The sequence below is a fragment of the Budorcas taxicolor genome, chromosome 22 (assembly GCF_023091745.1).
Source record: "Budorcas taxicolor isolate Tak-1 chromosome 22, Takin1.1, whole genome shotgun sequence".
NCBI lineage: Eukaryota > Metazoa > Chordata > Mammalia > Artiodactyla > Bovidae > Budorcas > Budorcas taxicolor.
Window position 1 is genome coordinate 825,062 of NC_068931.1, and position 16,711 is coordinate 841,772.

Below are 16,711 nucleotides of genomic sequence, written 5' to 3' on the forward strand. Positions count from 1 at the left end.
ACTGTCAGGGAATACCCTGTAATCACTTTCAGATCACTCATTGCTGATGTATAGAAACGTCACAGCTTTTTGTGTGCTGACTTAATCTTAAATGAGCTTTGCAGGGCTCATTTATTAGATCTAACAGCTTTTCTTTGGTGTGGTATCTTTAAGATAGTCTATGTATAACACCATATCATCTGCAAACAGACTATTTACTTTTCCCTCTCTAATTTGTAGGCCTTTTCTTTTCGCTGCCTAATTTCTCTGGCTGGAACTTTCAGGACTATGTTGAATAGAAACGGTTTAAACAGGCAGGCATCTTGGTCTTGCTGCTGACCTTAGATGAAAAGCTTTCAGTCTTTTACCACTGGGTATTGTTTGCTATGGATTTTCTAATATAGATTTTATATTAAGGCAGTCTCCTTCCATTCCTATTTGGTTGAGTGTTTTTTCATGACAGGTGTTGAATTTTTTTTTTTTTGCATCATTTGAGATTACGTGGTTTTTCCGATCATTTTGTTGATGTGGCATGTAACACTGATGACTTTCGTGTGTTGAACTTTTGCATTTCAGGGATACATCCCACTTGGTCATGGTGTTTAATCCTCTTGATATGCTATTGAATCCTGTTTGCTAGTATTCTGTTGATGATTTTCACATCAATGCTCATAAAGCATACTGGATTTCACTTTTCTTTGTCGTATGTGTGTGGCTTTGGTGTTGGAGTTATACTGGCCTTCTAGAATAATGTGATAAGTGTTCTCTCCTCATTTTGGGGGGAGAATAGTTAGCATACTATTATGAGCTCTGTTACATGGATAGCCCTGCCAGGCTTTGACAGTTACATCTAGAATTCAGGCAGGATTTCACAAGGACTTTCCTCACGTCTCAGTGGTTCTTCCTCCACTTTTGCTTTTCTGGTCACTAAAACACCCACACCCCACTACTGGTGGCTTGTGACCAAGATTCATGTGTATCTGATGTAATCTGCTTTGAAGACCCAGTAGTTGAGCATGGGAGCCAGATGGGGACAGTGACTCCTCCCGAGCCTCCTTGGTCCCAGTAACGTGTGACACAGGCATCCAGCCTGCAAGCCAGTTTGCAAGTCATGGGTCTGAGCAGGGACCAACATCAGGAGCTCAACTTCTGGAAACGGAAGGACCAGTCTACACAACACGAACGCCACCACCATGCCGACCGTGATGACGTTTGGTTGCTCTTCATGCAGCTCTCAGCCCACCCAGAACACGCGTCACCTACAGGAGCCTCTCCCCACTGCACTTCACCGACTCACGTCTGCAGAACCCACATCAAGCGCTTCTCCAAAGTCAGTTCATGGACCATCTGCAGAGTGGAGACAGGGGATTTTATGTTTGGGGCTGAGTGAAGAGACTTTATTGAACATTTCAGAGTTCCTTCCGTACATATTCTTCGCAGAGCAGCTTACTTTAATAAGCTGGATCTAATAATGTCACAGTTCATGTTGAGAGGTGCTATGCATAAGTCAGTTTGAAAATGAAGACAATGCGGCAGGGACCTGCATTCTATAAAACTGGGAACCGATATGCAGAGCTAAATGAAATAGTGTAGGGTGCAAGTTTTTCCTTCAGCTACTGAAAACTCTGAGGTCTTCAAACACTGGTGAGACTACCTGCATGCACTTCAGAGGGTAAAGTCAAACACTGAATGGCTAACTCAAGAGCTGCTGCTCACACAGCAGGTTTAGCGAAGCTCCTGGTTAGACAGAGCTGTTTTCTAGGGAAAGTGGAGTCCAGGCTGCTGCTGCTGGGATGCTACTAGAGGAGAGTCCGTGGGCACCCGGAGCTGCCATCCCCGGGGAATGTGACAGCACCTCCCTTCTGCCCTCTGCACCTGGGGCTCAGAATCGGTCCTGACACCGTACATGGCTGTTCTAGGAGGGAAGACAGCAAGATTCCTCTCACCAAGACTCAGGGCCCAGCGGCCGGAAGGCTACCAAGAGCCTTGCACTGAGACACTGCACTGAGTGTCAGCTGGGTGGGCTACAAAGGGAAGGGGTGTGTGTGTGCATGTGTGTGCTCTCACACTGAGACACTGTGCTGTGTGTGTGTCTGAGTGTATATGAGTCTGTATGAGAGTTGGGAGGACTACAAAGGGAAGGTGTAGAGGTACGTGTGTGCGCGTGCACGTTCTCACACTGAGACACTGTGTTGAGTGTGTGTCTCAATGTGTGTGAGTGTGAGAGATGGGAGGACTACAAAGGGAAAGTGCCCTGAGGTCTAGGGAAGCTTGCTGCCATCCCGCTGGTCGTGGCCAGTTTGGGGCTGTCTCTGCTGCAGGGCAGGGCTTCCTCCCAACGGAAGCTACAGAAGACGACACAGCTTTCCTTCAACATGAAGGCTACAGCAGCACCATGAACTTTCAGGTAGAACTGAGACGGCATTTCTCCAGCCTCCGAGGGCACGTGTGTGAGCTCTGGTTCCAGCCTGGCAAGACAGGAGCACCAGAAACACCCCGGAGGCACCCCCAGTCCTTCGAGGCGGGCGCTCCCACATGCGCCACACCACCCGTCAGCGCAGGTCCCGTGCACATCCTCACACTGGCCAGTCCTCCTTCTGGACATCTCTGGTCTGGACAAGAGGCTGTGTGAGCACCCACCTTCCTAAGGAAACACCCACACAGGTACCCGCACCCCTCCAAGGCACCACACGCACCAGCCGCACGGCCATGTGCCCAGAGAGGGTACGCACGTGGCTGGCCGGTGTCCCAGGACACTTGCTGGCCCTCCAGCAGGGGCCGCATCCCTGCCGGGCACTGCACCTCGTCCCAGGTGCCGACAGGGAACGGAGCATCCAGGCCACACCACTGCTGCTGGGATATGGGCAACCTTCCCAAGAGATGTTATGAGAAGGGGGATCACACACCCTGAAAGCCGTGCTACAAACGTCTCTTCTGTATCTCAGCAGGAACCCTTCTCCAATCATCTGAACTAGGTTGGTAGCATTTTCAGTACTTCAAGGCTGACACCTGGTGAGTCGAGACGCCCCAAGTTTAGGACACATTCTCTGTGTCAGACTCAGATGGTTATTTCCTAACGAGGCTCATCTAACACACGCACTCTGTTTGGAAGTCAGAACAGAATCTCACATTCAGAAAAACTCGTCAGCAACTCAGGGCCAGGACTGACATCTCCATCAAAAGGCACTAATATGGCGCTAACCTGACTGCGGAGAGGACAGCCATTTACAGTACAAGGTGAACGAAGCAGGCAAAGCAGCACCTCTGTGAACAGAGGCCACGTGTGCATCCCAGGACTCAAGTGTCCACATGTCTGCACGTCCAGGAAGACCAGGGGAGCACGGCAGCCACAGATCTGGGGGCTGTGGAGAAACCAGTGAGTGAGCAAACGTGCACACGTGGATCCCAAATAAGGAAGCCTGACTGCTCGCCATACACCAAGAGGGTTTTACACCCTTCCCACAGGCCTCCCCTGCAACACAGCACAAAGGGTGCAGACGGCACCCACAGTGCACACGCGCCCGGAGCCAGGTCACGATCCACTGCCTCCTGGTCCTTTCTCTCCAACTCAGTTCCTGCTCTGCTTCTTGGAGCCCCACTCGTACCCTGGGGCGCACTCCTCAGGAGGCCCCTCGATCATCCAGGGGCTTGTCACTCCCCACCCTGCAGATAGTTCTTGGGAGAGAGGTCATCGTCCACATGGGGCTTAGCCTTCCTCCTCCTCATCTGCTTCGTCAGGTCAGCCATGTGCTCTGGCCACAGGGGGTCCGTGCTCCCATGCCCTCGGTCTCTCTTCCTCTTGTACTCCAGGATCTGCTTGTTGAGTGCCTCATGGTCAATCCCACACAGGTTCAAGTGTGCAGCAGGGCCCAGGGTATCACTTGGTGAAGCAGCGTCCAGGGCCTCGGGGTCACTGGAGGAGAAGGGGAGTTGTCACGCCGGGCACAAATACCACATGGCATACAAACACTCCATCAGCCCCCTGCCCACACACTGTGCCGCCACCTCTCCAGTGGGGCTGTGGAGCCAGCACAAAGCGGGCTTTGGTCCAGCAGTCTCCGGTCCAGCACTTCTTAACCAGCACTCCCGGGGCCTGTATGTGGCTCAGGCCCCCATGCTCCTGACGCAGACATTCTGGGCTGACATCAAGTGTCAGTGCTTCCCAGTTAAACATGGCTAGGGCACTAGGCTAGTTAAAGAGAATCATGGGGAGCTGGTCTTTAGTTACCTGATGAACCAAAAGAGAAGACAAGTCCATTCTGAGGGCAAAACCAGAGCAATCCTCTCAAAACCCCAATCTGGCCACAGCACGCCCCTCACTCTCAGACCTGGAAGGGCTCCACACCCACAGGCGCTCCACCTGCCTCGCCCAGGTCTGCTCCCCACTGAGCTGGAACTGGAGACTCACTGCCACTCGAGGCTTCTGCCCTAGCTCAGGGGTCCACGTGTGGCCCCCCACCCCCTGGCAGGCTGGCTCCTGCAGGCCCCTGAGGCCCTGACGGTGCCCAAGTGATGCGCAGATAGATGATCTAAGGACACAGGCTAGACATCCGGCGGAGCTGCTCCCTCACCTGGAATCCTCACGTCACCTTCTTAGAGGCCTACCTTGATGTTCACTGCTTCCTAGCAAAACGCAGGCTCCAAAGACACTGCCATCCACTCACAGCATTCCCCAAGCATTAGAGCAGGCCTGCTGGGAGCAGGCACTCGACATAATGCACGAGGGAACAGGGAGGGTGAGCTGCAACCACCAGCACTCAGCGTCCAGGCCCCAGCACTCCCAGTGGGCCCGGAGGCCCTCCTGAGAGCCTCCCCAAGGTGCTGGGTAATCGGCCAGGCTGCCACTGTGGCCTGCCATGGGCCAACCCTGCGTTGGGCCTCAGGTCAAGACCCTAGGGCATAAACCAGGGCCCACTCCCGCTACACTGGGCTGGGGGCGGGCAGGACTGTGCAGCAGTTGTGGAAACCAGCACGTCCATAGCTGCATGTGCCCACATCAGAGATACACGTCCACATGACACCACCTGAAGTCACTTTGCACAAAGTCTTCTTTTTCACCCCGGGGTCCAAAATCAGCAATTGCCAGCAGCCGATCAATCTGAAACGAAACAGACAATGGGTTACTGAAGAGCTGTGCTTCTCCACTGCCTGTGCCTGAGCGGGGCGCCAGCGGACTGCAAGCGTCAGGCCGCCCAGAGCCACGGCCACCTCAGGGCCCGGCTGCGTGACAGGGCTCCCTCCCTGACGTTGCCCATGCCTGCAATCTTAGTTACACTTGTTCTGATAATGAACCGAGTCTTCTCAAAAGACTGTACTTAAAGCATGTAAATGTTAGTCAAATTTACAAAGGAACCAGTTAAATATTAGTTGAATTACTGACACTGGTTTCTAATGAGGTTTTGTAAAATGCTTCAATTTTGCCACAGAATTTGCTTGAGGCAAACGTGGCTATGTGGGAGTCACAAAGCCCGGCATTTGACTCTAGCTCTGCGAGGTGTGCGGGGCCAAGGCTGGAGATATACTCAGCAGGGCCCAGCGAGGGCCCCCACCTTCATCTGCCTGCTCTGATGCCGCCAGGTACTCCCACCCGGGCTGGGCACTGAGGCCTGACCTCCCACTTCAGTGCGAGCCCAGCCAGCCTGACCCACAACGGGGTCCCGACATCCACGTGAAGTCATCACCAACAAGTGACGCTATTAACACCACAAGGTGAGAAGAGGCAGAACCGGCCACCAGTCCACAGAAAACCCAGGAACAGGATGATGATGCTACCTCGAGGACAAATGGGCCTCCTTTAGTTAAAACTGGGAGTTAACTCACAGTCCTGATAGCCAATGGTGCTGAGCACCTGAGTGTGCCCACTGGTACTACCGCCAGTAATGAGCACCCCTGAGTGTGAACACTGGCAGGACCACCAGGGTGGAACACCCCCGAGAGTTAGCACTAGTAGTACCACTGGTGCTGAGCACCCCTGAGTGTGCCCACTGGCAGAACCACCAGTGCTGGGCAACCCTGAGTGTGATCACTGGCAGTACCAGTAGTTTTGCCGAACTACCTAGATTTCAGTTTGGACACAGCTGATTACCCAGCCTCTTTCAAACATCCAGACCTGTGACCTGAAGACTGCATTCTATCCTGAGAACGCAAAGTAAGCTGTTCAAACTGCAGCAGTAGCAACTACTTGCGACTTTTGTTGCAACCAATATTAGAAATAAACTGACTGACAGAAGACTCCAAGTTTCAGAGTTCAGAGTTTCCAGAACCAATTTCAAATTTCTGTGCCTATCCAAGCTGCTTACCAATGGATGATTTTAAATCTTAAAAATGTACAGAGTCTGAAAAACTCTGTTCTGACTTAGCCAGGGGAAGCAGTGATCATGCCCTTGACGGTCACCTGCCCAAAGCAGAAACCCACTCTGGTCCAGCCTTTACTCCTAACTATAGTGAGACAGAGTGCAGGGCAATGCGGCCAGCCATGGCCTGACCTTCCCTTGATGGCTCCACATGCAGGACCCGCCATCACCATGTGGCTCGTGTCCGACCCTTCAGCACTTCCCTTGAGCACGTGTGGTAGAACAGACAGGCATGAAGTGGACAAAGGCCCCCCTAGAGATACACAAGCATACAGGTGGGAGCATATACCCTCCCTCCAGTGACTTTTCTGGAAAGGAACCTACACAGCCAGGGAGCACCTTGCAACTATGAAATCTTCCTCCACAGAGAGTGAGACGAGTCACAGTTCAGTGAGAGCAGGGAGCCCACCCTCCGAGACAGGCTGGGCTCCTCCCACAGCCCTGCATGGGGACTCCTGCTGGGGTCTGCACACCACAGCCGAAACCCCACCTGGGCTGACAAGCGGCTCTGCATCTTCACTCCTGCTCCCCTTCTAGCGAGGAAACCACACACCCACGAGGCTATTATCCAAATGATGTTTCCAGTATAGGTTGTATGATGAGAAATGAGACAGCAATGTACAACTGGATCTTTGTCCTCTGTGGACCTACGCACTACCTAGTCTTACACTGAACACGCCACCGAATCCTCCTGCAGCGCTGCAGGCTTCTTCAGTGAACCTGTGAAGGTGTAAGACACCTCAATAACCCAGGAACTACCACCAGATGAAAACTGCATGTACGTTAACAGGTTTTTAACCTCTAAAACCTGTACTTAAAACAAGGAAAACAACTATGAAACAATGACAGTTCCAGGACAGAACGTAAGTGTGTCAGCCTTGACGGTGTAAAGTAACCACGGACAGACTGAAACCCAGGGAAGCGAGAGGAGGCGGCACACTCAGTGGGCAGCTCTGACTGCGTCACGTTTATGAACCGAGAGACAGGGTTGCAGTTTTTGAGTGTGATACTCAAACTACAACTATGGGGTTGTAGTTTTGACAGTGATACCGACGAGCATCAAAAAATTAAAGCTATGCAATGTGGCTTCCTCTGGGGAACCAGGCTGAGGACAGGGGCACAGGAGCCCTACTTTTCATTTGTACCTTTCCAAATATTACCTTTTAAAATCTGTACACAGTATTCTTTTGAATATTTAAAACTTCAACGTAAAGCTTTACGCATACAAAAGTTGACACAGTAAAGAGGCAATTATGTAAAAGCCTTACCTCCATCACAGCTGCGTATTTTTTGTCCTGAACAAACACTATAGGCGGCACATTCCTCAGGGTCTGCTGGGACATCAGAAGATGCCTGGAGAGAAAATATGGTCTGAGCAGCTGAGGTGACATCTGGCGGAGGGGTGCCAGAAATAGAAATGTCATCCCACAAAGAGGTGAGACGTGAGTTTTGTTCATCACAGTATTCAAAGATGAAGTCTTCCTTAGCCAACCGCCACATTTCAACAGGGGTATAAAACTTGGGATGGCCTGCCGGGCATCACTGCCAGCTTCCTGTCCCTCCATTCACACCACCAGCAGCAGCACCACAGAAGGGTGGCCTCCAGCCCCCCACCACCAGATGCCAGACACAAAAACACACTGCTGGGACATGCAAGCACAGCTGCTCAGCGACAGAGCTGGCACCCAGTCACGCGGAGACCTTTACACTGAAGCCTGGTGGTCCAAAGAGGTGGGAAACGTTCTGTTCAACTGACTTTTCTGATTGCTGCTGCTGCTGAGTCGCTTCAGTCGTCTCCAACTGTGTGCGACCCCATGGACTGTAGCCCACCAGGGATTCGCTCTGTCCATGGGATTCTCCAGGCAAGAACACTGGAGTGGGTTGCCATGCCCTCCTCCAGGGGATCTTCCCGACTCAGGGATCGAACCCGTGTCTCCTGCACTGCAGGTGATTCTTTACCACTGAGCCACCAAGGAAGCCCCACTTTTCTGATTACCTAAAAGCTAATCAGAAAACGATGCTGTTATCTCAACACTTGTTGGAAATCTCTCGTTTTCTTGTTTCTGTGAAATGTAAAACCTGAGAGTGACTGACCACTCTTTAATGCCTGGCTTCAGAGACCACGACACTGCGAGGGGTGCAGAGCGGCTGACGCAAGGACACCAGACCCGCAGGACCCTGCTCGCAGCATCTACCCCCTCGCCTTCTAGAAAGGAAGCATGGGGCTTCCCTGAGGTCCAGGGGTCAAGAACCCTGGTCCAGGAAGAGCCCACACCCGTGGGGCAACTAAGCCCGTGAGCCCCAACTATGCAGCCTGTGCTCCGGAGCCCGTGCTCTGCGACGAGAGTTGCCCCCGCTCCCCACAGCTGGAGAAAGCCCGTGTGCAGCATCGAAGACCCAGAGCAGCCAAAAATAAATAAAACTTTACGCAGAAAAATGAAAGCCTGCCGTTCAGGGGAGGCAGGAGGCCCAGGGAAAAAGGAGAGAAGCATGGAGAAAGCCCAGTTCTGAGGTTTGCCACGTTTTAAAGACTGAGGAGAAAACTGAGTAACTTTTTTCCTACCACCCAGCTCAGTGGTTCTCACAATTTTTGGTCTCAGAACCCCCTTTATACTCTTAACAATTACTGAGGACACCAAAGACCTTTTATTTATGTGGGTTACATTAATCAATACTTAACACATTAGAAAATGAAGCTGAAAAATGTAAAAATATGTATTCATTAATTCATTTAAAGTAACAGCTGTATTTTAAATGAGATTAAAAAGAGTGACACTGCTTACATGGTTTCAAATTTCTTTGAAACCCAGCATAATGGAAGCCAGCTAGATTCTCACCTCTGTATCTGCATTCAATCTGTCCTACTCTTTTGCTTAAAAAAGAGGGAAATGTAAGCTCGCGGATCAGAAACTGAAAAAGGAAGAGTATGTGAACAGCCCTTCAGAAAGGTGTCGATGTTCTCTGATGCTACTCAGAATCTCAACAAAAGTAGTTTATTTAAGGCTGCAATGTGGAATCTGAAACCAGATGGATGGACAAGTCACTCTCTGTACATTAAAATCCTGTGATCCTCTTGCCCTCTGAATTGACCTTTCCCCATTGTTGATTCTGTAACATCATACATTGGTATTTTTCACAGTGATGATGCACTTTACAATAGATCGTCTCCAATCTCATCAAAAGGGTCTTATAAACTGCAAAGCTGTCAAATTCACGGTAGTGGGTACAGGCTTTCTAAAATTCTCATTTTCACTGAAAGCTTGCATTTTATCACTGGTCAAACATGGTCAGTTGTTTTCTTGAAGTGACAGGTTCACTTTACTCACTTTGGAGAAAATGTCTGTCAAATTCCTACATCTTAATAACCATAGTTGGTTCACTTGTTCTTCCAAGTGAAAAATGTGTATTCCGGGTCACAATCAGCAACCACAGTATTTTTCCAAGACAACCACCAGGACTTCATACTTTCTACCACAGATACTAAAAAGATGTGCTGAAGGGTCAGGTTTAATAAAGGGAGTAACTTCTGCTTATTCACCAAGGGTATTCTTAATGAAGCTGGCAGCTCATTACCGTGAGTACATGCTGATGCCACAGTGACGACCAGGACATCCTCAGTGCAAATGTCCACACAGCGAGCAAGGAAAACCATATCTCACCATGAAAACAGCTCTAATCTTATGAACATCCCCCCACAAAGGACCTCAGGGGTCCCTGGGGAACCAGGCCCCACTTAGAGAACCACTGACCTGGCTTGGGGCTTACATGAAGATGTGAATACTGCTCTGAAATTCAAGAAAACACTTCCCAAATTTTCCTTAAAAGCAAAAGTGGTGAACACACCAGCCGGCAGGCAGGGTCAGGCAGACGGCTCACCTCATGTGCGCAGCACTCCTCCGCAGGACGGCCTCCGTGTGTGCATTCTGAGTCTCAGAGAGGGAGGCCCTCCAGAAGACACGGCAGGCAGAGAAGTCTGAAGTCAGAGAGACCTGAGCCCCCCACCCCCGCCCCAAATCACTGTCAGTTCACCTGGGCTCTCATGGACACAGGGGGTCAGGAGATAGGCATTAACCCAAGGGCAGTCCTGGCTTCGTCCCCAGTACCAGCACCCAGCGCCAGGGCCCCAGGCCCCTGCCGCCCCCCGCGCCCTGACCTGACTCCAGACCCCGCCCCACCCCAGAAGCGCCTCAGTGCCCTCTGCCCTCCCTGGGTGAACCCACTCCACCCTGAGGGTGAAGCCGGCAGGAGCCAGCTCCCCGTCCTTACCCCGAGGGGAAGGCACACGGGCCACCACTCATCTGAGCCAGGTCTTCCTCTGATGACCCGCCTCACCCCGGGCAGAGCACCAGGTGCTGTCTGCGCCTGACCCCACGCCTTCCTCCCGATACCTCAAGGCGCACACCGAGCCTCCCTCCTGCCTCTCCCAAGCACGAGGCGCCTGCCGGGGTGTGAAGTCCCGTGGCTACCTTGCAGACCTCCACGTTCAGGTCGCACAACTCCTGGCTCACTTCAGGGGTGCACAGCAAGTCTGTGAGCGCTTTGTAGAGGAGGCCGTTCAGGGCCCGCAGGCGCACCTGGTCTTCCTTCCGGGTTCTCCGAGAGGTGCTCTTCGTCAGGAACTCCAACTGGGAGGACTTGTGGGTCTCCATCAAGAAGAAATGCCAACATTACACAGAGGCCAACATGACACCTACACGCGAACCTTACTGACAACGAGGGTCACCTTCAGCCACCTTAGCTTTCATGAGCATATACTTCATTTTACACACCTGGACCCGTCTAGATTTTACCTAGCATCCCTTCAAAATTAAAAGTATGGCCAAGTACATATATTTTTCCAAAAAAATTCTCAGTGAAATGTAATCCACATACCATAAAATTCTCCCTCTTAACAAGTACAATTCAGCGGTTTCCAGTATCAGTTCAGTTGCTCAGTTGTGTCCGACTCTGCAACCCCCATGGACTGCAGCACGCCAAGCTTCCCTGTCCACTACCAACTCCTCAAGCTTACTCAAACATCGAGTCAGTGATGCCATCCAACCACCTCCTCCTCTTGTCCCCTTCTCCTCCTGCCTTCAGTCTTTCCCACCATCAGGGTCTTTTCCAAAGAGTCAGTTCTTCACATCACGTGGCCAAAGTATTGGAGCGCCAGCTTCAGTCCTTTCAATTAATACTTAAGACTGATTTCCTTTAGGATGGACTGGTTTAATCTCCTTGCAGTCCAAGGGACTCTCAAGAGTCTTCTCCAACACCACAGTTCAAAAGCATCAATTCTTCACCCCTCAGCTTTCTTTATAGTCCAACTCTCACATCCATACACGACGACTGGAAAAACCATAGCTTTGACTAGACGGACCTTTGTCGGCAAAGTAATGTCTCTGCTTTTTAATATGCTGTCTGGGTTTATCACAGCTTTTCTTCCAAGGAGTAAGCGTCCTTTAATTTCACGGCTGCAGTCACCATCTGCAGTGATTTTGGAGCGCAAGAAAATAAAGTCTGCCACTGTTTCCTTTGTTTCCCCATTTATTTGCCATAAAGCGATGGGACCAGCTGCCGTGATCTTTTTTTGAATGTTGAGTTTTAAGCCAGCTTTTTCACTCTCCTCTTTCAGTTTCATCAAGAGCCTCTTTAGTTCCTCTTTGCTTCCTGCCATAAGGGCGGTGTCACCTGCATATCTGAGGTTATTGATATTTCTCCCGGAAATCTTGATTCCAGCTTGTGCTTCATCCAGCGTGGCATTTCACATGATGTACTCTGCATGTAAGTTAAATAAGCAGGGTGACAATATACAGCCTTGATGTACTCCTTTCCCAATTTGGAACCAGTTTGTTATCCCATGTCCGGTTCTAACTGCTGCTTCTTGACATGCATGCAGATTTCGCAGGAAGGAGGTCAGGTGGTCCCATTTCTAAGAATTTTTCACAGCTGGCTGTGATCCACACAGCCAGAGGCTTCAGTGTGCTCAGTGAAGCAGCAGGTTTCTAGTGCACAGTGTGTGTTTTTCTGAAAGGGACCATTCGTTACGTACACTTCCCGGATGCACATGCAATGTATTTCAGAGACACTGCAGGTTCCCTCCAGACTATTACAATAAAGCAGATATCACAATACAGTGAGTCACACAAATTTTCTGGATTCCTGATGCATATAAGCTGTGTCTGCACTACAGTGTAGTCTATTAAGCGTGCAGTAACAATATATCTAAAGAAAACATATATGCCTTAAACTGAAAACACTTCATTGCTAAAACATGCTGACACTGACCTGACAAAGCAGGGATACCACAGACCTCAATCCATAAAAAAAACAGTAACAAATGCAACACAAGGAGTGCCTGCGTACCTACACATATCTGTGTTACACACACACAACCTGAATGGATGTCACCATGTTAGAATCTGATAACAGATACGACATTCTGGAAAACCGTGCTGTAATGTTTTTCAAGGTCAAATCCCCACGTTAGCAGTGATGCAGGCTCACCCCTCCAGTACTGATGCAGACGGACCACAAGCTGGAGTGCTGCCCAAGGCAGGGCCTCCTGCCCTCTGAGATACCAAAATGCTCGTCACTGCTCCTCCTACTTACCAAGTGAGAGCCCAAGGAAGGACCTTCATACCAGAACTTCTTCCTGTGGGAGAAAGTGAGAACTCTTCTGGATACAATGGCAAATTGGGTAAGAAACAGTTACAAATGCTAACCGTAGGTTATGATATCATCGCTGTTTCTAAAGGGCTAAGCCTGAACATACACATTAAGTTCCTGGGGTTCTAAAAGATTTAGATATCCACCTGACAGCAGCATGGGTTTTTGGGGAGAGACAGGAGGCAGTTTTAATTCAGCTCAAAGTTTTACCTAAAGTCTACTTCTAGTCCCAAAGATGGAGAAAGGGGATCTTAAAAACACACCTACCACATGCATGACAGCACTGTCCTACTCAACAAAGCTGCTGCCTGGGACCTGGTTAACAACTGACACGGTCACACATCGACAGCTAGGTTAGCAGAGGGCAAATAGGAGAGCCAGGCTCCTGACTGCTGCAGACAAGCAAGGGAAGGGGGTGAGGACCATCTGGGCACCAGCAGATTAGAGATGGAGGTCAGCAGGAACTCAAGTTCCACTACTTACAGCTACAGGTGGTGACATGGAGAAACATTTATAGATAAGCATATACCCTTGGCTTAACCTGAACACATATTGTTTTCACTTTGTCAGCTGAAAGGGTATAAAAGACAAATACCCCAGGAGCAATGACATACTCAGCTCCAGATCATGGTTCTGATGCCAGTGTCCAGTGAAGGAACCAGACAGAGCTCCTTGGAGAAGTGGCTGGTTCTAGCACTGAGGCATTCTGTAGCGCCATAAAGTAAAGAAGTGCTAATAAATTTCTTTAAATGTAAAAACTACTTCAAGGATTTCCCTGGTGGTCTACTGGCTAAGAATCTGCCTGCCAACACAGGGGACACGGGTTTGATCCCTGATTCTGGAAGATCCCATATGCCACAGAGCAACTAAGCTACTGAGCCCACACGTCCTAGAGCCTGCAATGAGAAGCTGCTCACCGCAGCTAGAGAGTAGCCCCCTCTCCCCACAACTAGAGAAAGCCTGCGGGCAGCAACAAAGACCTAGCACAACCAATAAATAAATAAAATAAAATAGATAAAAACTACTTCAAAACCCCTAACAATGAGGCATGTCAAAGGAACATAGGAGCCACCTTAAAGAGCTACCAATGGTCCAAAGCTGGAACAACTGGAGCAAAAGTAGTAATGGGTTCTAAGCCATGGGTGCATACTGATAGGAATTAACAAATGGACTAAAAGAGACACACGTTCCATCGAAAGTCTCAATAATTCATGAACCTAACTCACACTACTCCTTAGGTGTGAGCGGCATACAGTAACTTTCCCGCAAAACGACAGTATGGAATCAGAGCAGGGGAGGTAACTTGACCGTGGATAAACTTTGACAGACACAAAGGACCCCAGTCAATGATCAAGACCAACATCAACGGGGATAAACCATGTTGATATCACGTATGTGTTCATATGTGTGATGTGATGAAAACGTCAGTTTACATGTATCGTCTTCCCCCCAAACCAAAACCCCAGTATAATCAAGGGAAAAACATCACACCAGTACCAACAAGAGAGGCATTCTACCAATATCTAACCAGTGCTCCTCAAACTGTGGGGGTCATCAAGCACCAACAGCTGGAGAAACTAACACTGTGAAGAGGAATCTAAAAAGATTTCCCTGGATAGGATACTGGAACAGAAGAAGGACAGGGGAAAAGGAAGGAAAGTTATTAGTTAATAATAATGAATCAGTGCTGGTTCATCCATTCTAACACATGTGCCACACCAACATAAAAGACTAATACAGGGGAAACTGTACTCATATGGGAACTCTACTCATCTTCGCCAATCTAAAACTTCTTAAAAACAAAACATATACATATATACACTTACACACATCTACAACAGAATCAAAATGATATGGAAATTCACAATAATTTATTATACTTATCTCTTGTACAACGCAAACTATCCTGATTTTTTTTTTATTCTTCAAAAAATGCTCACAGAGAAAGCATTAATGTGGAAAGGCAATTTTTACGTATTTTCCTTATTTCCCTGTGATGAAACCGCTCTCCCGACAAAAAGCTTCTAATAGTAAGAATCACCATCCCTCGGTGTCTGTAAGGAACTGGTTCTAAGACCCCACAAACACCAAAATTCGAGGATGCCCAACGCGTTGCGTTTGCTCACAAACTCCGCGCATCCTCCTGGACACACTAAGTCATCGCTAGGTTACTTACCATACCTAATCCCATGTAAATGCTACCAAAACAGTTGCCAGCAAGGCAAGCTCAGGTTGTGTTTTTTAAAACTTCGTGGAATTTCTTCTGAATAGTTTCAATCCAAGGTTGGTTGAATCCGAGGATTTGGAACCTCGGACCCACGGTGGAAGGTAAACATCACTTTGCTTTAAAAGCTCACTTTGCTTTTAGCAGACCTAAAATCATCACAACTATATCAAAGTAAAGAAAAAAGGCAGGGAGGAAAAACTGCAAACGGCAGCCGTGACGGGTGGCTTTCACACGCGGAGACTGCGCTCAGACTTGGCTGCGCGCTCGGGCGCCTACTAGCGCCCAGGCGGAGGCCTCACCCTTGAGGAACCCCATCGGGGCCACCGCCCCAACGCCCTCCACCCAACTCGGGAACATTACTTGGTTTTCGAAGCAAATTTCTTGAGCAGGTTCTTGCCACAGGACACAGGTGAGCTGTGCAGACCGCGGGCACCGCTCAGGAGCCCCAAGTAGAGCCCCGGCCGCCCCCTGAGAGCGGCCCACATGTTTGCTCAGCGACTACGGACAAATGGCGACGCAAGGCGGGGCGACGGTGACGAGCAGGCGTGGGGCGGGGCAAAGCCAGACGGGGCGACCTTTGCGGGGAGATGTGGGCAGGAAGACAAACGCGGCGAGGTTGTGACCGAGACGTGGCCGGGGCAACGTTGCCAAGGAGACGCAGAGCGGAGAGAAGCGAGGCGGGGCGACGTGTGGGGCGGAGCTACACTTGCGCGGCGTCGGCAGGGTGACGTCGCCAAGGAGACGCAAAGCGGAGCGACGCTGAGCGGTTCGGTGTGCGGGGTAGGATACTTTAACAGGGGCGTGGGTGTGGGCGGCGTGCCGTTGCCAAGGAGACGGGGCGAGGCGCGCTCGGGCGGAGCGAAATATAGGCGGGGCTATACTGACGAGGAGTCGGCGGGGCGTCGTTGCCAAGGAGGCGTGGAGCAGAGAGACGCGGTGTAACGCGTGGGGAGGGGCTACGCTGACGTGTCTGGCGTGGGCGGGGCGACGTTGCCAAGGCGACACTCAGGCGAGCAACGCTGGGCAGGGCGATGTGTGGGGTGGGATACGTTGACAGACGTGTGTGTGGGCGGGGCAGCATTACCAAGGAGACACTCAGGCAAGCAACGCTGGACGCTGTGACGTTAACTGTGACGTGTCGTGGGGCGAAATTGACGGGGAGGCGTGGGGCGGGGCGAAGCGAGAAGGGGCGATGTATGCTAAGTCACTTCAGTCGTGTCCGACTCTGTGTGACCCCATAGACGGCAGCCCACCAGGCTCCCCCGTCCCTGGGATTCTCCAGGCAAGAACACAGGAGTGGGTTGCCATTTCCTTCTCCAATGCATGAAAGTGAAAAGGGAAAGGGAAGTCGCTCAGTCATGTCCGACTCTTCGCGACCCCATGGACCGCAGCCTACCAGGCTCCTCTGTCCATGGGATTTTCCAGACAAGAGTTCTGAAGTGGGGTGGGCATGTGTGTGGGGGCGGGGCAATATTACCAAGGAGACACTCTGGCAAGGGACGCTGGA

General features: G+C 50.5%; 1 protein-coding gene across 2 annotated transcripts; it reads right to left on the reverse strand.

Annotated features, from left to right (window-relative positions):
• Positions 1-1,366: 1,366 nt before the first annotated feature.
• On the reverse strand, positions 1,367-15,817 carry RBFA (ribosome binding factor A). 2 transcript variants are annotated; one of them, XM_052660296.1, is made up of 8 exons: positions 15,565-15,817; positions 12,921-12,963; positions 10,799-10,975; positions 10,209-10,321; positions 7,601-7,685; positions 5,004-5,077; positions 3,585-3,892; positions 1,367-3,341 (listed from the first exon to the last, which is right to left on the reverse strand). In XM_052660296.1, exons 1-7 carry the CDS (start codon positions 15,687-15,689, stop codon positions 3,631-3,633), a joined length of 879 nt encoding a protein of 292 aa, XP_052516256.1. In that variant the 5' UTR covers positions 15,690-15,817; the 3' UTR covers positions 1,367-3,341; positions 3,585-3,630. The 2 variants fall into 2 exon arrangements, with proteins under 2 accessions (XP_052516256.1, XP_052516257.1); XM_052660297.1 differs by lacking the exons at positions 12,921-12,963; positions 15,565-15,817 and adding an exon at positions 11,205-11,573 and having other exon boundaries at positions 1,367-3,892.
• Positions 15,818-16,711: the final 894 nt, after the last annotated feature.